General features: G+C 39.4%; 1 protein-coding gene across 1 annotated transcript in view; it reads right to left on the reverse strand.

Moving 5' to 3' along the window:
• Positions 1-20,148, reverse strand: part of EXT1 (exostosin glycosyltransferase 1) — a 332,610-nt gene that overhangs the window by 41,336 nt on the left and 271,126 nt on the right. Inside the window, exons 2-3 of the mRNA XM_089517870.1 lie at positions 8,046-8,139; positions 4,168-4,275 (exon numbers count right to left, since the gene is read on the reverse strand). Coding sequence (XP_089373996.1) covers positions 4,168-4,275; positions 8,046-8,139 — 202 coding nt within the window. The remainder of the gene's footprint in view (positions 1-4,167; positions 4,276-8,045; positions 8,140-20,148) is intronic.

A 20,148-nucleotide genomic window follows, 5' to 3' on the forward strand; every position in this document is an offset into this window, starting at 1 on the left:
GTAAGCCCAACAAGGGGTGATCTTGGGGAAGTCATATGCTCTCAGCCTCAGGGGAAGGCAATGGCAAACGTCATGTGAATAAAACCTGCCAAGAAAACCCCATGTTAGGTTTGCCATATGTTGGAAAGACTTGAAGGCACACCACCCCCACCACCAGGCCCAACAACTAACATTTGCATGTTCTGATGCTGTTTCTGTCAATAGCATGGCTAGAAGGAGAAACATATCCAGGTCTGTTAACATCAATGGTGGTGTCATGTGAAGCTCCACTCAGACCAAGCATCTGATGTAGGTGAATCATGGTTAAAACAGCTTTATGGTAGACATAGCCCTTTGTTTGTAAAAAACAGACAAACGCATTCACATGACTTCTATGCATTTATCCTTGTTTTATGTGTTCTGTATCTGTTAAATGCTCTGCAATCTTTGATGATTCTCTATATATGCATGCATATGCACCTACAGACATGCACAGTCAAGGGAAAAAAACACATTTGAAATGTGTGTCCTTGACATTGTCTTGCAAGTTCAGTTCCGGCATTCTTTAGTGGATGATTGTACAGTGGGCCCTCCCCTTACGCGGGAAATCCACGTGTGCTGGAGCCCCATTAGAAGTGATGGGGCTCATGCCCACAGTACACAACAACACTCACACACCATGGGCGTGCACTCCATTACTTATTTTGGGGCATGACAGGGGCTTTTCCAGCATGGCTTTCAGTGTATGCCGCGCCCGCGTAAAACATGGGCACACTGTATTATCCTCTAAGCTGAAGCCATGAAGTCTTAAGTCTATACATCCAAAAATTCTGCTTTTTGTCCTGAATGTCTAAAGGTTAAGGCTATTGTTGTTGTGTGTTTTCAAGCAATTTCTGACTTGTGGTGACCCTAAGACAAATCTATCGTTTCTTGGCAGTATTTATTCAGAGTGGGGTTGCCTTTGTCCTCCTCTGAGGCTAAGAGAGTATGACTTCCCCAAAGTCACACAGTGGCTGAACAGGGATTTAAACCCTGGGCTCCCAATATTATAATCCAACACTCAAACCCCAACACCACATTGGCTGGCTTTGAAGGAGAAGGCACCTCAATACCAGACATACCAGGCTGTGATGTTCAGAGTTGAAATATCTGGCCCAGTGATTCCCAAATTTTGGTCCTCTGGGTGTTTTGGACTTCAACACTCAGAAACCCCAAGCACTTTGGCCAACTACTAGGAATTCTGGGAGCTAAAGTACAAAACACTTGGAGGACCAAAGTTTGGGAACCACTGGCCTGGCCACTGATTGTTCCAGCCTCCTGGTCAGGATTGCAGACTTATGGTTCCTGAAGTGTACATGCAAATCTGTGATAGTTTTCCCCACGTACTGCTGATGACATCCTGTATGTCTTCATTCCATCACATAAATAACACTGGAGGACTGGCAGGTGATCTGTTAATACAGTAGATCTGCCAGACACATACATAGTGTTGGTTCATTTATAACAGATGGGAATGGAAATCAGAGCTCCCATTTCTAATTGCATTTGGCTATAATTTTCTTGGCCTAAAGATGGTAGACAGTACTGAATCAATGGTGAGCCATCACAAATATGTGAGAATTATTAAAAAGGGCTGATATTTTAATAGTCAATCATTTTCTATAATATTGGGGAAACGAGCAGGAGAGACAAGGTGTAAAAATAAAGGTAGGGATCCTGGCTGAAGCTTCAATGAACCTGGAACAGTGTGAGGCTGACGAGAATATGTAAATAAAAACATCCGAGCTCCTCTAAAACGGGAAATGAGAATCTGTAACACAACAAAAACATTTCCCAGAGCAGACATTTGGGCTCAATGCCAGCTCTTTAAAAACCACTGTTAATAATGGTGCAGCAGGAGCAGTACTAAGTAAGGAAGCAGCTGCACAGAGAATCAATTCTGCATTACAGGAAGAGACAAGGATCAGCACGTTAAGGTACCTATGTAAATGGTGGGGTGGTTGTGGGGAAGAGGGACATTTTGGACAACCCAACTCTATCCTCACTATCTTCTGCAACCCAGGAATTCCCAGTTTTGCAACTGGTCGAGTAGATTTTCAAATCTGGCCAAATGTAAATATTTTGCTGGAATGAATATGCAATTGCATATTTAACTATTTAAGTATTTAAATGTGCCCCTTGTGGGGTTGCCCTTGAGAAATGTTTGGAAAAGTCAACTAGTACAAAATGTAGTGGCCAGTCTTTTGTCAGGTGTATGTTCTAGTGACCTTGGCCAAGTCACACTCTCTCAGTCTCAGGAACACAATGACAAACCTCCTTGGAACAAATCTCATTAAGAAAACCCCATGACCTTAGGGTCACCGTAAGTTGGAAAAAACTTGAAGGCACACAACAAACAAAAATATGTTCTAGAGACATACAATGGACCCTTGGTACGTGCTGGGGTTTGGTTCCAGGAACCCCCTGTAGATACCAAAATCTGTAGATGTTGAAGTCCCATTAAATACTATGGCATAATAAGATGGTGTCCCTTATATAAAATGGCAAAATCAAGGTTTGGTTTTTGGAATTTATATAGTTTTTCAATATATTCAGGCCGTGGATAGTTGAATCTATGGATAAAGTATCCATGGATACAGAAGGCCAACTGTATAATATTGTCCTTGGGAGAGTGCATTGGCTCCCAATTTGCTTCTGAGCTAAATTCAAGGTGCTGGTCTAGACTTAGAAAGAACTAAAACAGCTTTAGGCACAACAGGTGAATGCTGATTCCTCCCATATAACCCTAACTAAAATTTGAGGTCCTCAGCAGAGGCTTTGTTGCATATTCCCACAGCCTGTGCAAATGGGGTGTTGGGTAAGTATGAAAAGGCTTTCTTTGTAGTAGACTGTGCTACTTTGCTTAGCCTTTGGTTCTTAGGTTTGGATGATCTGGCTATTTTAAAATGTCAGTGGATTTAAAACTATTTTTAAAGAGGAGCTTTTAAGTCTATTTTAATTTTTTTAAATGTATGTATTTAATATTTTAAGTGTTTTTACTCAATGTATATTGCCTTGGAGGCCTTTTTAGGTTGGGGCGTGTTAAAAATATACAAGCAAGCAAGTAGTAATTAAGAATTTTGCTTTTTCGTCGACATTTTCCTGCATATGTCAGAAAACAAGGAAAGGGAAAACAATCATTCACAAAAATAAAAACCAGAGAAAAAACACACTTAGTTGGATGCAGAATTGACCCACTTTGAATGAAACAACTCCTTCCATGGTGGCTCTCCATTGGAGAAAGGAGGTGGAACAGCATTTTTGGTTAATTTCTTCTTACCCCCCAATTATTGATTTATTGATTTAAATATTTATATCCCACCCTCTATTCAGAGATGTCAGGGTGGTGTAAATGATGTAAATAATAAACATGATTTTAAAAAGAGATTAAGTAATTTAAGAAGTTTAAAAGACAGATTACAAATGTTAACATAGTTTAAAACAATTTAAAACCATGTGCATGTGAAGGTTTGTGTAAAACCCTATTAAGGTCTCTAAAGCTTTAGTGAACAATCATGTGAATAACTCAGCAGATCATCTTATTGCTCCTGATTTTATCTTTCCATATTCCTATATGGAATGACATGGTCCATACCATGTGGATTAATATGTGGACAAGAATTTAGTTATCCTTTACATATTGATCTCCATTGGGTATCTTGGTTCCTTATCACTACAAACACTTTATACATGTTGTTTTTAAAAACATATTTACAATACAGATTAATATACAAATTTAAACTTAAGCTTTGAGAGCATCTGCTAATTACTGCACATGTGGGACAGAAACAGATAATGACAGAGACTTATCCACCCTTCCCAAGCCACAGGATGTTTTCAAATTGCATGTAACTTTCCATTCTAAATAATTGCAACTTTGGAGGTCTTGTGCATATCTATAAAAAGAAATCAGATGTGCCTACAATTTTTAACCAAGGCATTTGGAGGCCCAAGTGACCTTCATGTCAGAAAGTGAATGATGCCTTATTAAATGAGTTAATATTCACAATGACATAGACAAATCCCTCCCGATAAAAATCTCTTTTATAGCTGTGACCTTTTGGAAACATCTTTCCTGGAAGTGTAGAAGATGGCTGCTACTGTCAACCGATCTGATGAAGGCCACAGCCTTTCCCCCTACCTCCTTACCTGTAATAACAATCTCTCATCTCCTATGACGGCAGCTTGATTCCAATCAATCACTTCGGAGAATGGCAATTCCCATCCGTTGCTGAGCATCACAGGAACACAGGCAGCCTGTGAATTGTCATTAAAATCAGAGGGGTGAAAGAAAGAAAAGCAGTCATGTGTTGGTACTTCAAGGTTTGTGACAATTACTGAAAATTATTACTGAACTATAAGGACCACTATGCACACTATATTTCATAGTCCTGACTCTAGGATATATTAGATCCAATGTTGGAAGGTTTGTATGTTCAGCCAGAAGAGGGAGACTGGGAAGCAGTTCAACCAACTTACCATTGTTTATTCCTTCTAAACAGCAGCGGAGAACCACCAGTCCTGGGAATAGATGTGGCTCTCCTGCAGTTTCCAAGAAGCTATACTGAGACACTACCAACATTGTCTCCCCTCACCAATGTCAATCTGTAGATTAGAGACATTTGGTCAGAGCCAATTATGTCTCTAAATTACCATAGGATCCAAAATACTGGTCAAAGAAAGTTTCAGACTGTGTGGGAATCTACACTCATATTCTCAGACACGCAAGCTCCATCCACTGGACTGATCAAAGAGACTGGAAAAGTCAGGGTTTTCTGGATTATCACTCTCAGAACCCATCAGCCAGCATGGGTAGTAGACATGATGACTGGGAGATTTTGCAAGTCGAGTCCAAAACCCCCTAACTTCCCAAACTCTACATCCAAAGTGGTGTCAACGTTACAGTCCTTCTCAAACATGGAAGTTTTGCATGCATATAATGCTCAAAGGAGTCTAAATCAGTATGCTAAAGGATCTTGTAGCAGCTTTGAGACTTTGAGAAAGAAAGATGTTGATAGCATGAACTTTTGTAGAGTTCAGCCTCCTTCTTCAGATGCATGAAAGTCTACGAAAGCTCATGCTACCAACGTCTTTCTTTCAGTTGGTCTCAAAGGTGGTTTAAGATCCTTTTGCACACTAATTTTCCAGACTAACATGGCTATATCTTTGAAAGGAGTCTAATGTCTAGCTTGGCCCGAAATCTAGATGTAAAACATCAGTAAAATGATGGCTTCCATTGCAGAAATTTTCAGTGACTACTGTTGGTTCAGGCATAAAATGGAAAGAAGGAACCAAACAACACATTTAAGGTTGATTTATTTTAGCTGGAACTTACTTTTTTTAATATAATTTTTTATTCAGCCAATAAATCCACAATTCCTAAACACATACAATAACTTTTCCATTTCCTTTAAATAAACAAACAAGAATTATCCACCAAAGAAAAACAAAAATAATCCGCTATAATCATGTTCTTATTTGCTTCTTACTATCTTGTTAAATTTAAATAGTTTATATCAAACATTATAACGACTTTAAATGAAAATTAAATTGTATGTAGCTAAATTACTTCCTTCTTGTTTTTGTTATTTTCCATATCACATAAAGCTTCTTCGTTATATAATTTTCCAAGTCTGTTACATAGTATATTCTAGCTTATAAATAACAATTTTTATCTTGAAATTTCACAGGTGTCGGTCCGATTCTTTGCTGCTTGATTCCTTCTTTTCCATTATTAAGTAAACTGAGAACATCATGGAAACTTTCATCTAACTAGACATACAATCAGCAACATTGTTAATTGGTGAGATTTTCCCTAACTACTACACATTTATAGTGCTATGATTCCACTTTAAATGTCATAGTTCCACTCTATGGAATCGAAGGATTTGCAGGAGGAATATTTAGAATTCTCAGACAGAGAGCTATAGTGCCTCATCAAACGATAAACCCTAGGATTCTCTAGGAACAGCCATATAGTTGCATCAAAATGTTCAAAGTACTGTAAGTGGAATCATAGTGCTACACTTGTGTAGTTGAAAGGGCTCCAGCAATGTATTTTCTTAACCTGCTCACTTTATAACTACATGTATCTTTACCTACACAAATAACTAGCTTCAGCCTTTACAATTAATTAGAACAAGGTGCAGTGGGTCCATTCAAGTGAGCTTGTCCATTCATTAGAAGTCTCTGGCTTTTCTATTTTGTATGTTTGGGTCAGTCGATACAGAAGGCGCCTTTTCTCTGGACTTGGCACCACAGTACACAAATGAACAAACAAGACATGTTTCTTGGCTACCGCCAACCCTCTGCATTATGGAGGTTTGCTAGCCACACTGATCGAAAGTGGATTGAGATTCTGGATGTTGTAGCTTCTCCCTACTACAGGTTTCCCAAGCTCCTGGTACAATTGTCCTTATACATTTCCATGATTTTCTGCATGAAATCCTAGTGGAGGGAAGTAGGGTTAAGCACAGATGTCATAAGACCAAGACAGAATCCTCCCAATCCCTAGGCCTCTTGACACAGAGATCCTTTGGATTTTTAAATCCAATTTTGGGTCATTTTAACCTCAGATGCACTCTTGCCTGCAGCTTCACCATCTATAGGAAATCCAGATAGGAATGCAGTCACTGCGATTACTATTTTAAGTTATTACATTTAAGCCAATATTTAAAATAGGGATGGTAAATGGTAAGTGTTAGGGGACTGCACTGTCTCCACATCGAGCCACCTCATCCCTCACAAAATAAATATGAATCCCCCCATTGTGCTCCCAGCCCCCCCCCCCCCCCCCCCCGAGGCATTTTGCCATGTTTTACCCTTCCTGGCCATTTTAGACCCAGGAAAAGTCTGTTGGAAAAAAGGCATCTCCTGTCCCTAAATTTTAATTTTGGGGATTGGACATTCAGGGAGACCCAAAAGATCAGTAAAACCCAACATAGCCTGTGGGCAGCTTCTTCTCCACCCCCAATTGAAAAGCTAAGCAATTTTTGTTGGCCCCAAAAAAGAATAAAGGGCATTATTTTTTCCTTCTTAACTTCCTGGTTAGATGAAGTCAGCATTTCTCTTAAGAATACAGATCCCTTCTTTATCCCTAGCAGGTCTCCATCAGTCTAAATCAAATCAAAGAGTTTAGAAAAATGGAAGGGCCTTTCACACTACAAAAACATAGCACCATTATTTCACTTCAACAGCTATGGCACTGTCTTATGGAATTCTGGGATTTTCAGTTTAGGGAAAGATATTTGGGATGAATGTTCTAGTGCCTCACCAAATCCCAGAATACTATAAGATGTTGTCATGGCAGTTAAAGTGTGATACAGCACTGTAACAGTGCAGTGTGAAAAGGTGCTTATTCTTATGAAAGTACAGGTTGAGTGTTCCTTATCTGGAATTCCAAAATCCGAAACTTTCCAAAACCCAAACTGTCCACATGAATTTTATTTATGGGATTAATATTGCACTTTTCTCCCCAAATGGGAGGCTGTTTATAATAATTTAAAAAGATAACACTAAAACTAAAACTAAATTAAAACGGATGGCTGAGATAGTAACACTTTTGCTTTCTGATGGTTTAATGTATACAAACTTTGTTTCATGCAAAAAACCCCACCCTATTTAAATATTGCATATGAAATTATCTTCAGGCTTTGTGCATTAGGTGCATATAAAATATAAATGAATTTCATGTTTAGACTTGGGTCCCTTCTCTGAGATCTTTCATTATGTACATACAAATTTTCCAAAATAATAATAATAGTAAAAAAAAAACCTAACACTTCTGGTCCCAAGCATTTTGGATAAAGGTGACTCAACCTGTATAGCAACAGCCTGATCTAGTCTCTCTGCTGAATGTTTCCTGAGAACCAAGTGCCAGCTGCTTCAGAAAAGTACACATATGGGATTATGGGCTATTAGGGAAATGAAATTTCCAATCTGCCTTTGTCTCCCTCAGTATCAAACAGCATACATCTTCTGCCAACAGGAGTGCTATATGGCTCAAAGTCTTTTAATGTTGATCATACCTGCAGGGCCTCAAGGAACCTGAAGGATCCAAGCCTCCGGCCACGGGGGACCAGACAGAAAGTGGCATTGTGCAGCATTTCACGATAATCATACCTAGCGAAAGAGAGAAGGATGGGGGTGGAGAAAATAATACATTAACAATGAGCCCCAAAGTGCATGAAACATAAACATCTGGTGTTGTACATCTGGTTCAAATCATCCCTGGACAAATCTCACACATGTAAGGCTGACGTAACATTAAATGAGCACAATGCTGAGAAAGAATAGAAAATACAGATGAGAACAGCTGATCCGCAGCAGTAAAACCAAAGGATATGCCAGGGGCTCTTAGCAGAAGGGAGTCCCCTCCCTCAGCAGCCGGAAAACTATTATTGTTTAAACAACCGTGCTGGTAGGGGAATAATTTGGGGCAAAAATCCTACAGCAGAATGGGTATTACAATACCCATCTGACACTGCTGAGGGAGACAGAAAGGTGGAAGGGATGGGCCCAGCTTGTGTGCCACACACTGTTGCTGCAATAAAAATAACAAGAATGAAAGGAGACAAAGCCCTATGTGCTCTGTGATGGTCCAAAAAACTTGCATTTCTTAAAAAACCCATGGGAAGTAAGTCCTTCTAATACTCAGAAGGTCTACTTTCTTTGAGAGTGCAGACTGCAAATCCAAAAAGTTCTGACAATAACCCATGGATAAGGCTAATAGGTGATAAGGCCAAAACACATTGGGCAAAAAGTATGTACTGTGAATATGTGCTTACCAATTTTTTGTTCTGTTGCTGTGATACAAAAGCCTACAGTTGGCAGCACAGAGACCTAGAATAGCAGAAACTAAAGCTATCATTACCTGGTAGCTCCTTCCCCAACTCTGGAAACCTCCAGAGGTGTTTGACTACAATCCCCACTGCCTTAGGGATTTTGTAGTCCAACTTGTCTGGAGGGTAGAATTGCCAGAGTGAAAAATGAAAACATCTCCTGTGTCTTAAATGGATAGAAAGGAGAATTTCAACAGCTGTTGCTTGTTACCTGGTTGCAGAACAAGCAACACCTGCTGCAGTTTACACAACCAGGAGCCATCTCTAGTTTTCATGTTGGCAACCCTGCTGGAGGGCACCACATTGAGGAAGGCTATGCTAGGACTTCACATTGATCTCTTGACAAGAGTATTGCTATGTTTCATGGGGCCAGACTACACAAGTGGCAAAAGTACAAATGGACCCCTACCCATCCTGCCTCTGCACTGTGTATTTTTTCTCCACAGGGATGTTCGGCAGATTATCTACACCAGTGATTCCCAAACATTAGTCTTTCAGAAGTTTTTCACTTCAGCTCCCAGAATTCCTGACTGTCGGACAAGGTAGCTGGGAGTTGAATACCAAAATACCTGGAGGACCAAAGCTTGGGAATCACTGGTGTACACTACCTGACTATTCCTGTGGAGCTTCCTGGGTATGCCACAGTTCTCCATCTCCACCTTGTCGTCCCCACCACTGCTGCCCTCTCCCCTGCCACTGATGCCACCTGCAAATCTCCATGCCAGTTCTCAGCCTGTACAGTGAGGTCCCCCCCCCCTTCCCTCCTTTGGCAGTGTTGGCTCCGCTGACATGCCCATTGCTCTGAGGCAAACAAGACACCTAACATGTGATCTGGGCTCCTCATTTGAGCTTAGCAAGTGGTTTGCGAGCTGGTGGTGGCAGTACTGCTGAGGGAAGAGGAGGGGAAAAAAACACAATTCAGGCTGGGAACTGGCCCGAAGGTTTGAAGGTGTCAACCTGGACATTAAAATAGCAGCATAAACTCTGGAGAAAACTCTGGAGTTTAAAAACTCACCAATAAGAATGTACAGTTGGCCCTTCTTATACACGGATTCAAGCATACATGGTTCAAAAAAAGTATAAATTTCAAATCTCAAACTTTGATTTTACATTTTTATAAGGGATACCATTTTGCTATGTCATTATATTTAATGGGACTTGAGCATACACACATTTTGTTATACATGGGGGATCTTGGAACCAAACCCCAGCGTATAACAAGGGTGTACGGTATATTCCAAATCTGAAGCATGTGGCCTGATCGCCCCAGATTCCGGGGGTGGGCAAGTTTCTAAGGAGTTTTTTTTTCCTAAGCTGGATAGACAAGCCCATTGAAAATTCTGAGGTCCATTCTAAGTTGAAGATACAGCACCAATCTGCACACATGTTTCTGGATTCTCACAAAGATATGACACCTGCACTGTATTAGGCAGCCATCTCACTTTCCCTGTGCCCCCATGAAATCCATCTCTCAACAGTGGGCAGCCAAGTAGTACACTGGCATATGAAACATAGCCTGGAGTGAAAATGAAATGCTAATGATCAACTACAAGTATACCTCAGTTAATTAAGTAGCTATGTTCTTGGGCATTACTTCTTTAATAGACAATTTGATACCAGAGATAAAAATACAGTCATCCCTGCATATCCATAAATTATTTTATCCATGGATTCAAGCATCCACGGCTTGAAAATATTCAAATAAATAAATAAATAAAAATAAAATACAACTTCCAACTTTACTATTCTGTATCAGTCGCCATTTCATTATGCCACTGTATTTCATGGGACTTTATTATCTACAGATTTTGTTATGCATGGGGGGAGCAGGGAGGGTCCTGGAACCAAACCCCATTGGATACCAAAGGCCCACTGCCTATGCCACCAAAAGAAAAGTAGTTGAGCATGTTTCAGTAACATTTATATCCAAAATTAATAATATGCACATGAGAAATGAAACCACCAGGTCAGGAAAGCCTACCATAAGTACAAAGGAACATTTTGAATATGCTAGGTACTGCTTAAAGGCTTCTTCCAAAATGTTTTCAGAGATGACTTTTTTCCCCACCAGCCTCCACTTTTCTTATGATTTCCATTTTTGGTGGGCAAATGTATAGATGTATAAAAAGCAAATGCTTTTTTTTAAAAGCAAGTTAGGGTGAGCTGGTGAGACAGGCTTATCTGCTCTTTCCTTTTCTGTCTGTTTTTCTGTTACACATGCTTTGTAAGGGATACTGGAGGCAGCTGCTGCTTACCTTGCCTCTTGTAGGCAGGCATATCTACAGTAGGATCAGCTAGAGTAGCTCCAAGGAGGAACTGTGCTGAGCAGCCTGTTGATAGCAGAGCAGAAACATGACAGGAGCCAAGGCTGGTTGGTTGGACCTGAATGCTGCTGTTCAATTCACTCTGAGCCTGGAGTGGACTGAACTCTGCTCCCCAGAAATAGGGTTTCTGGGGTTCCCCAGAAGTAGTTCAAAAGGGACTTGTGCACATGGAATTCAACAACTCTGCTCCTCTTGCAGCCCCTTCCAGCTCTATAATTCTGTGATTCTATCAAGCCCCTCAAAATGTTTTAATGAGATCTGAAATTAACTGGAAGGTAGACAAGAGGTGGAGAAGGGAGGGTTTGTTATCTAGCTCAGGCAGCCTTAAAGTGAGGCAGAGGTGTTGTGGTGCCAAGGTGGAAAAGGGAGTTATGAGGTTACGGGGGGGGGGGGATGGAGAGGAGGATGTGGGCAAGGAGGATGCAGGGTGGGCAGATGGTGGTGGATAGCTGTGTTGTGTGTAAATGCCCCAGTTAACTCTGAACAGGTTAGTGTTAGTTGAAAATAGTGCTATGGAAGGGTGCCAGACCCTTTGCTTTTGTGTCCGCCTCGTCTATCTGTCTGTCTTTCTCTCCCTCTCTCATGTCAAGATTTATGTTCCAGTCTGCAGTCTTGCTTTGGGTTATAAATCTGTTGCCAAAACAGAACAAATATCCATGACAGGGTGGATCTCACTATTTGGCATTAACCAATGTATGATAATGATTGTAGTTTTTCCAAATGATACATCTTTCTTTTCTTGAACATCTGGTTTGGTGCTGACACCACCCACCAAAAAATACCACCATACATGGGTGAAATCAGGATCAAAGACATTCTGATAAAGTCTTGGCCTTAGACTTGGGAAACCCAAAGACCAAGGGAAGTGAAAGCAAAGCCTACCGATAAAAGTGGCCTGGATGTCTGAATGCCTCAGTATACCAACCAATGCAGATTTAGTGATACAGCAGCAGCATGGACTATTGTAGTATCTATTTTCTGGTACAGCAAGTTTTAGACCTGAATTGATGGCCATGTGTTTGCTTTGAAATGACAAATCAATTTGAAAATGGAAAAATCAACAACATCTCAGTACCAAGGACATCTGGAGCATACTTAATGAAGGTCAAGTCTTCATCAGAGGAGGACTGAGCCTGTCAGAATGTACCTAGGTAAACTGATGTGCCAGAAGGGAACATGAATATCAAATTACTTTTACATGAATTTTGACTTGTTGTTCTGTTTTTTGTATATATAGAGTATTGGAAAGCCTGTGGACTCAACCAAAAATCTAACAGGCTTACCATTTGTCATAATTTAATGGTGTCATTGATTTCAAAGGGTCTGCTCTTGAGTGTACATGCTTTATTTTACATCATTTACTGGGATTTTGCTTTCAAATCATAAGTGCCCTTTGGAATAGGGAATACTATACAAACATTACATTACTGTTATATGCCTTCAAGTCAACTCTGACTTATGACAACTTTATCCTAAAGTCTTCTTGGAAAGATTTATTCAGCTAATATGCATCATTGCCTTCCTACTAGGCAAAAAGGCTGTAACTTGACCAAGGTGGGCTTCCATGGCTGCCTAGACATTAGAACCTTGGTTTCCCAGAGTTCTAGTCTAACATTCAAACTAATATACCACACTGCATCTGAATAATATATTACATATTGATATTATTATTACATAAAGATATGGAAACTCTTTCAACAAGCTGGTGCAACAACAACAAAAAAGCATTTGGCATTTGAAAAAGAATCTTGAAAACATTCTGTCCAGACCAAGAGAAACCACCACAAATATGTATTTGTGCACACATATATTATAATATTTGTATGTGTTTATATTACACACATACATGATGTGTCCATGTGCAATGCATACAGTATGTACTTACGTAGGCTGAATGAAAGAGAGCACCATGTTCTTGGATGAGAGAAACTGTGCCAATTAACATCTGAATGTTTATTTACTCATTTTAAACACCCACATGTGTAATCTATGATTAATGAATTAATTTAATGCACCCCATTTAGCTGATCCAGTCTTTCAATTCCAGTTATATGTTGATTGAAAAGCTCTACAAGAATGCATCAATTTATTGTCATTGGAGAAAAAAGGGTCGACAGCCAGTAAAACCCACCAAGAGCAATCAGGCACCAATACAAATGGCCCTTAATCCATCAGGAAGGGATGAGAAATGGCCAGAACCAGCCACATTGTGTAACTCAGGGTCAGAAGGGCCAAATTAGGTTGGAGGAGAAAAAAAGAGCAATTCTGAATATATGTGTGCCTTGTGACATGAGACTCGTCTGGAGAAGCCTAGAAAGAAATTTTGGCAATTAAACACAAAAGGCCGCCTTGCTCCATTCTTCTAAATTAAAGCATTCATCTCGACCCTACTGTTTTCTTTCCAGTTCCATCCATCATTTCAGGACCATTTACCAAAAACACACATCAAATCCCTAACAGTTTCAAGCCAGTTATTAGCTAATTGTGCTTTTGGCAAACCTGAAAATGGCTCTGAACCTGTCCAAGACCAAAAGGATTACAATAAAATATCCCCTCCCCAAAAAAGGGTCCAATTCCTCCTCATATAGAGATAATGGCACACGCACACACATACCCCCTCCGTCTCAAGGGATTTTTGTATGCTGCCAATAGGTGCAACACTGACAGTGAAATCCTGGATGGAAATTTCCTCCAACTCCAGTAATCTCATTTAATCATAGCCTGCAGGCACTGCATTGCATTTTGTTTTAGGTTTTAGCAGAGAAAAGGAGGTATATATAGACAGGTAAATCCAGATCTATTTTTTATATTTATTCTCACAGAGGCTGAGAAGACAGGGTAAGGCCATTTTCAATTATAGGACCATCATTTATGAAGTTCCCTTGTCTAACTGTGTATAACCGGAGGTGTATTGGGAAGGGGAGCAAAATGAGGGCATTGCCTCCCCCAAGAGTTCTGACCCCCAGTGAAATTTTCTTCAGACTCCAAATTTCTTGCATTGTAGAGCGAGAGAAAGAAAGAGACATTGAAAACTTCACACCTAGAATTCATTTTTGCTGTGTTCACATTGCTGCGGAAACTTTGCCTGTCCCTTTTCTCTGGATGCTAAATGCTCCACTGAAGTTTTAAGTTACTGCCATGCTAGAAATGTGGGGGCTGAAGGAAAATTGCATGGGGGAGGAAAATTCATATTTGGGGGTGCCATAACCTCATAGCTCCAGCTCTCTGTAAATGTGGATGACAAAACTCCACTTGGAATGGATTGCAATTATCTCTACAGGCTGCATCTGCACTGCAGAAATAATCTGGTTTGACACCACTTTATCTGCCATGGCTCAATGCTACAGGATTTGTATTCCTGTGAGATATTTAGCCTTCTCTGTTAGAGATCTGTTTTGCCACACCAAACCACATTTCTCACAATTCCACAGCATTGCACCACTGCAGTTAAAGCAATGTCAAACCAGATTACTTCTGCAGTGTGGATGTAGCCACAGAGACTGAACAAGGACAGAAAAAGCCTCTTTCTGCTATTTAAAACTAGCATAAATAGCTAGTTTACACCTATTAAGTAACAAAGACATCAAAGGAAGGAAGAACTAATTTCACCTTTGGAAAGTTAGAGAAAAACATGTCTGGTGTGAGTGTATGTGTGCAGCACACGCAGACATATGCCACTTCATCCATCTCTCTCCCTACCTTTCCGCTACTTAGCCTTTCAATTAACTTTTAATCTTACATTCTCAGTTATAGTTACACAAAATATTACAAGAACCTATAGCTGCAATGCTGCATAATTTAATGCTCAAATGCCACTGAAATGCTAATCTAATCAAATCTCTGTACTATATTTCAGAAATATAGGGGGAAATGGTACAAAATATTCTCTGACTGTAGCTGCCAATTGATTAGGAAAGAAATAGTCCTTTTCTGCCCATGGGCCTTTAACAGCAATGTAATCTGCAAATAATATCTCCCCCCCCCCCCGCCAAGGGGAGAGAAACACCAGGATCTGTACATATGACTATTAGTAGACTATTAGCAGAAGACAGACCTGATAAAAATGGTTGCAATTCCACTGCTTGAGTGGAAAGCGAGATGGTGCTGGAATGAGCAAGAGAGTCTGTCGGCTCTCTTTTTCAAGCATAATGTCATATTGCAGCCTTCCCCAATCTGTTGCCTTCTTGATATTTTTGGACTTCATCTCCTGTCATTGCCAGAATAGGTACAGCTGATGGAGAATGTAGTCCAAAACATCGGGATGGCAGCATGTTGGCAGCAAGTGACCAAACGTCATAACTGCAAAGGAGGACAAGGCACCGCAAAATGTGGGACATTACAAAGCTAAAAACGCTTACACAAATATAAATTTATGCTTCTTAATCATGCTCAAAATGGATTTCGTCTTGGACAGAAAGTTGAAATGTAGGGCATGTCCTGGAAAAGAAGAACATCTGGTCATCCTGCAAGTTGGGGACAGTGACCTTACTGTTTTCACAAGTTTATATACAGGGCAGCAGAACCTCTTCACTGAATTAAAATTATTTACCCAGATAATCCAAATTTTGCATAGTGGAAAATTAAATTGTGTAGTCTTCATAGGGTATTTAAATTGAGAGGGTGCAACATTTCTTTCACTTCTCAGCGTAAATGACTTTGCTCTAATTCTGCTAGTCATGTAGAGAGCAAGAAGCCATAGGAGGCCTTCAAGCATGCCTTATGATCACAAGAACTGGAAACTTGCCTAAGAGAAAACATTAAAAAAGAAAGCAGATATACTCTGGAAAGCTGGACCTAGGTTTTATATCGTCTGCACTTCTTTTGTGTTTTGGCAGAATCATGGCATACGGAAAGCCTTTATGTACAGCTACTGAGTAATGAGTATTAGTTATCATTACCTGCAACACATTTAAACCTCCTGCCATTTTGGGAGAAAGGTGGGATATAAATAAATGGATGGTTGGATGGATGGATAGATAGATAGATAGATAGATAGATAGATAGATAGATAGATAGATAGATTAGACAGACAGACAGACAGATTTGGGAGTGAGGATGGAACAAAGTTACATTTTAAAAATAATGTAAGACGTTAGGACAAAGATTCAATATTGGCAGAATGAGTGAAATTAACTGGTGAAATATTTTTTACTTTTAAAAGTCACATTTAAATGGCATTTCAAGAGGCATTTTCTAAGTTTTAAGACATTCTCTTACCCACCGTAAAGCCCCCCCCCTTCCCAGTGCATCTACCAGTAATAGAAATTAATGAGCAATAAACACAAGGGGTTACTTTTCAAACATCATAACAAGAAATGACAACAAACGATTTTTTTCAACACCATAATGAGTAGCGGGAACAACTTAGGTTTTTTTTTTCCACCTTAAAAAATAACTTTCAAAGTTCTCCTTGTAATTAACACGAGCAATTTCTTTTTCTTAACAAGGACAATGGGTTGATTTTTACAATTCAGCAGCTTGCATGGCACCATTAATGTGAGGAAAATAATACAAAGAGACTTTTAAAAAGAAAAGAAAGAACCTGACACTTCTCAAATTCCATGCACCAAGCTGTATTTTTCCAGCATATGCCGTCTGACAGGAAAGTTTTATGCGTACCCCAAAATAGATTCCCCTTTAGGGTTTTATATGCCGGTCCTATATTTCCCATCATTAGCACACTAAAAATGTAAAATCCAGTTAATGTTCTGGATAGCTACAAGCTTCACTAAATGTCATCTTTAGAAACTGTGTAAGAAAGAAGGAAGTTTGAACTGTTACTGAGGGGGGGAATGAACATGGCATTTTTTTTTTATATTGGAACATTTCCCCCCATGAAGTGAATTGTTAACTATATACAGATTGTAAAATTTATATTGCCTGGCCATTAGAGGTTTGATTGGGACCTCCATAAATGTCCTCCAGTACTGGACATCCTCAGAGATGCCCTGAGAAGAGCAAGGTTATATTTCTGTCTTTACAGTTAATAAAATTTGGGGAAGGTTCTGCAGATTATTGGTAGCACAGTTTTATCACACATCCCAGGTTTTCTCTCTTCCCAGGCCTTATTCCGTCTTCCTCATCAAAAGTCCTCATTTGTGGAAAAAGGTGAGGCATAAATTTGCTAATCGTCATCATCCTTATAAATTTCAGTTTATTTTTTTAACTTCCATTTTAATTTCTTTGGTTCTTTGTTTTTCAACTTCCCAGCCATGAATTTTTTTCAAAGTACTGGAATCTTTTTGAATTTAACTATGCATTAACTCAAGTTCAATTCTGCATTTTAGTCTTCCACCTTTTGTTATTTTCTTGGATTTATCAATCTCATCCAAGTTGGCTCCTAACTATTGGTACTATGCTATATACAGTAGTAACTGGTGTGCATCCTGAAGGATAATTGTTGGCATTTGTAGAATTGCTAAACTGACCTCTTCAATATGTTTAATTCAAAGACCTAGACATGTTAGTCCAGAAAATCAGTATGTAAAGGGATCTTGTAGCACCTTTGAGACTAAATGAAATAAAGAAGCTGGTAACATAAATGTCCATAGACTTGAATCTACATCCTCACATGCAACTTTCTTTCAGTTAAGTCTCAAAGGTGCTACAAGTTTCTTCCTCAACGGGTCGTTTCAATTCTTTGGTGCAATTTTTCACCAAAGGAAGCCTTTTCTTTTCATTTTTGGTTTTGCATGCTATTCAGTGCCTCAATAATTTTTCTCCATAAACCAACTGGTCACTAAGAATCAATACTTCTTTTCTTCCTAAGTTTTCCATTAATATATCCTTTTATTTTCTAAATTTCCAATACTTGCTTGTTAGAGATCCATAATGATAGGTGCTCTGGGATCAATTTCAAATGGACTGACAAAACACGTCTGAATGAAATCACTATAGACAGGGTCACAATAGCACAGTTACAAAAATGGACTTAATGTGGAACATATCGCATTTTCTAGTGATACCTCACTGGTTCATAGATCCTTTGAATCTGAATCACTGAGAGGCCATAACTTCAGTCAGTAACACACGGTGGACTGTGAAAAAATGTTGTAGTTTATGATGATGATGATCACAATGTAAATCATACCTCCCAAAGGATGAGGAGTACATACCTAAAGAGAGGGTAAGTACCCACTCTCTCTATCTGGCAAAAGGGTCAGACCCCATTCACCTGATTGAGTTTTAATGTTTTCTAAGCTGTATTTCACTGGCAGACTTCACCAGAGATTTTCAGAATGGATTCTACATCTTAATTATGCATTGCAAGTTAAGTTGGGGATTCAAAAGAAGGAGGGAGGGAGGGAAAAGGCAAAGTACATGCATTCACATCTTATTAAGAATTTAGCATTATCCTCACTGAGAGGTGTCCCTGAAGGAACAAGAGATAGACAGTTTGTAACCTTTTTGGAGAAATGCATTACTTAAAGTAATTCTACTAGCCTTCGAAGCCAAGCCAAAAAAGCGAGACCACTTTTTGATTACAATGGAAGCAAAGATAAAAGACTCAAAGAGCTTTTAATCAAATTATATGCCAATGGACCTAAGAGATTAATTGAGGTAACCTGATGGGACAAAAATAAAATAGATTTCAAAGGGAGGGGGAATAGAGATCTCCTTTAATCAGGCAAACATCCAAATTCTTTTGAATCTCCTCACCAGAAACATTAAAGAAACATATAATGCAATCCCAGCTAGGTTAACCCAAAAAGAAATCTAAACTCAAAGAGATTACTACTGAGTAAGATGGGAGTGCATACAGTTTTAGGGGAAGACAAAATCAGTTAGTAATGTGCATTTTTCATTCCAATCTGTTCTTCATACAGGGGAAACAACGCATGCTGGTGTTCTCTTCGGAAAGAGAAAACTGCTTCTTAGACATAATTAGCTTGTTAATATAGGGACTTGGGTAATTGTAAGCTACGTCCATCATAGTATAAAATCGTGTTAGAGGAGGTTGGTACTAATTTTGTAATGTTCTACAGTTGTGGAACTGACCAGCTTTCTAACTCTGCATAAGATAGCCAGCAAGCCAGAAAGAGCAACAGAATCATGTGGAATCTAACAGCTTTTGGATCTGGAAGTGTTCACTCTCACCTGAGAGACTTCACAGAGTTAGGAAGGATAAGAAATGATAGCAATAGTTGGACTCAGAAAATTTAATTTTAAAAATGTGGCCAACAGAAATGAAATAGCTATGACACATACTGCAGTGCATCTGCAGAAAGCTGTTTCAATGTGTGAAGTGGTAATGTGAAGGGCAACCTTTCACCCAGGTCCCATTGTGGAAAACTGAATCACAGCCTCTTAACAGAGTAAAAATGCATCAATGCTCAAGAAAAGCCAGCCATGTAACAGCTTGTGGGATAACAAGCTTCTAAGAGGTTCCATTTCGATATGCATGTTTTGTCTGCTGGATTAAAGATTCAGATGCTTCAACCTATCTCAGCTCTATTACACCTAGTGGAAAAACTAAACACTGGTGAGCAATTTTTGAAATATTCCCATTACCTGTAATTTGTAGCTAAGGAGGGCTGTTTTAGTTGAACAGAGGCAGAAATTTACTATATGAAAATTTCAGTTCCTCAAATCCAATGCAGTGGGTCAGGGGCTAAGAATGATTTGCATTCTGCTATGGTTGATGGCAGGTGGAGAAATGCAGTCTCATATTCAACAGACTCCAAGTCTGGAGAGCAGAGAATTTGTACAGCATTCAGTTTTAGACTTTAAAGGTGCTTCCAAAGATTTTAGGTTTGAGGAACAGTCTACAATTTGGATAACTCTTTTAAACTCTGGACTAGAACACAGAGAAGATTGTGATATGGAAGTTAGCAGGCACAACTTCATTCATAATTTGCATAATCATGCTTTAAGTATCTGCATACAAAATTTACATGAAATGTACAAATGGGTATACAGTGGGCCCTTCCCTTATGCGGGGGATCAGTCCCTCCCACGTAAGGAAA

This window comes from Sceloporus occidentalis, unplaced genomic scaffold, assembly GCF_023333645.1.
Source record: "Sceloporus occidentalis isolate IW3139 unplaced genomic scaffold, rSceOcc1.0.p SCAF_3, whole genome shotgun sequence".
Taxonomy (NCBI): domain Eukaryota; kingdom Metazoa; phylum Chordata; class Lepidosauria; order Squamata; family Phrynosomatidae; genus Sceloporus; species Sceloporus occidentalis.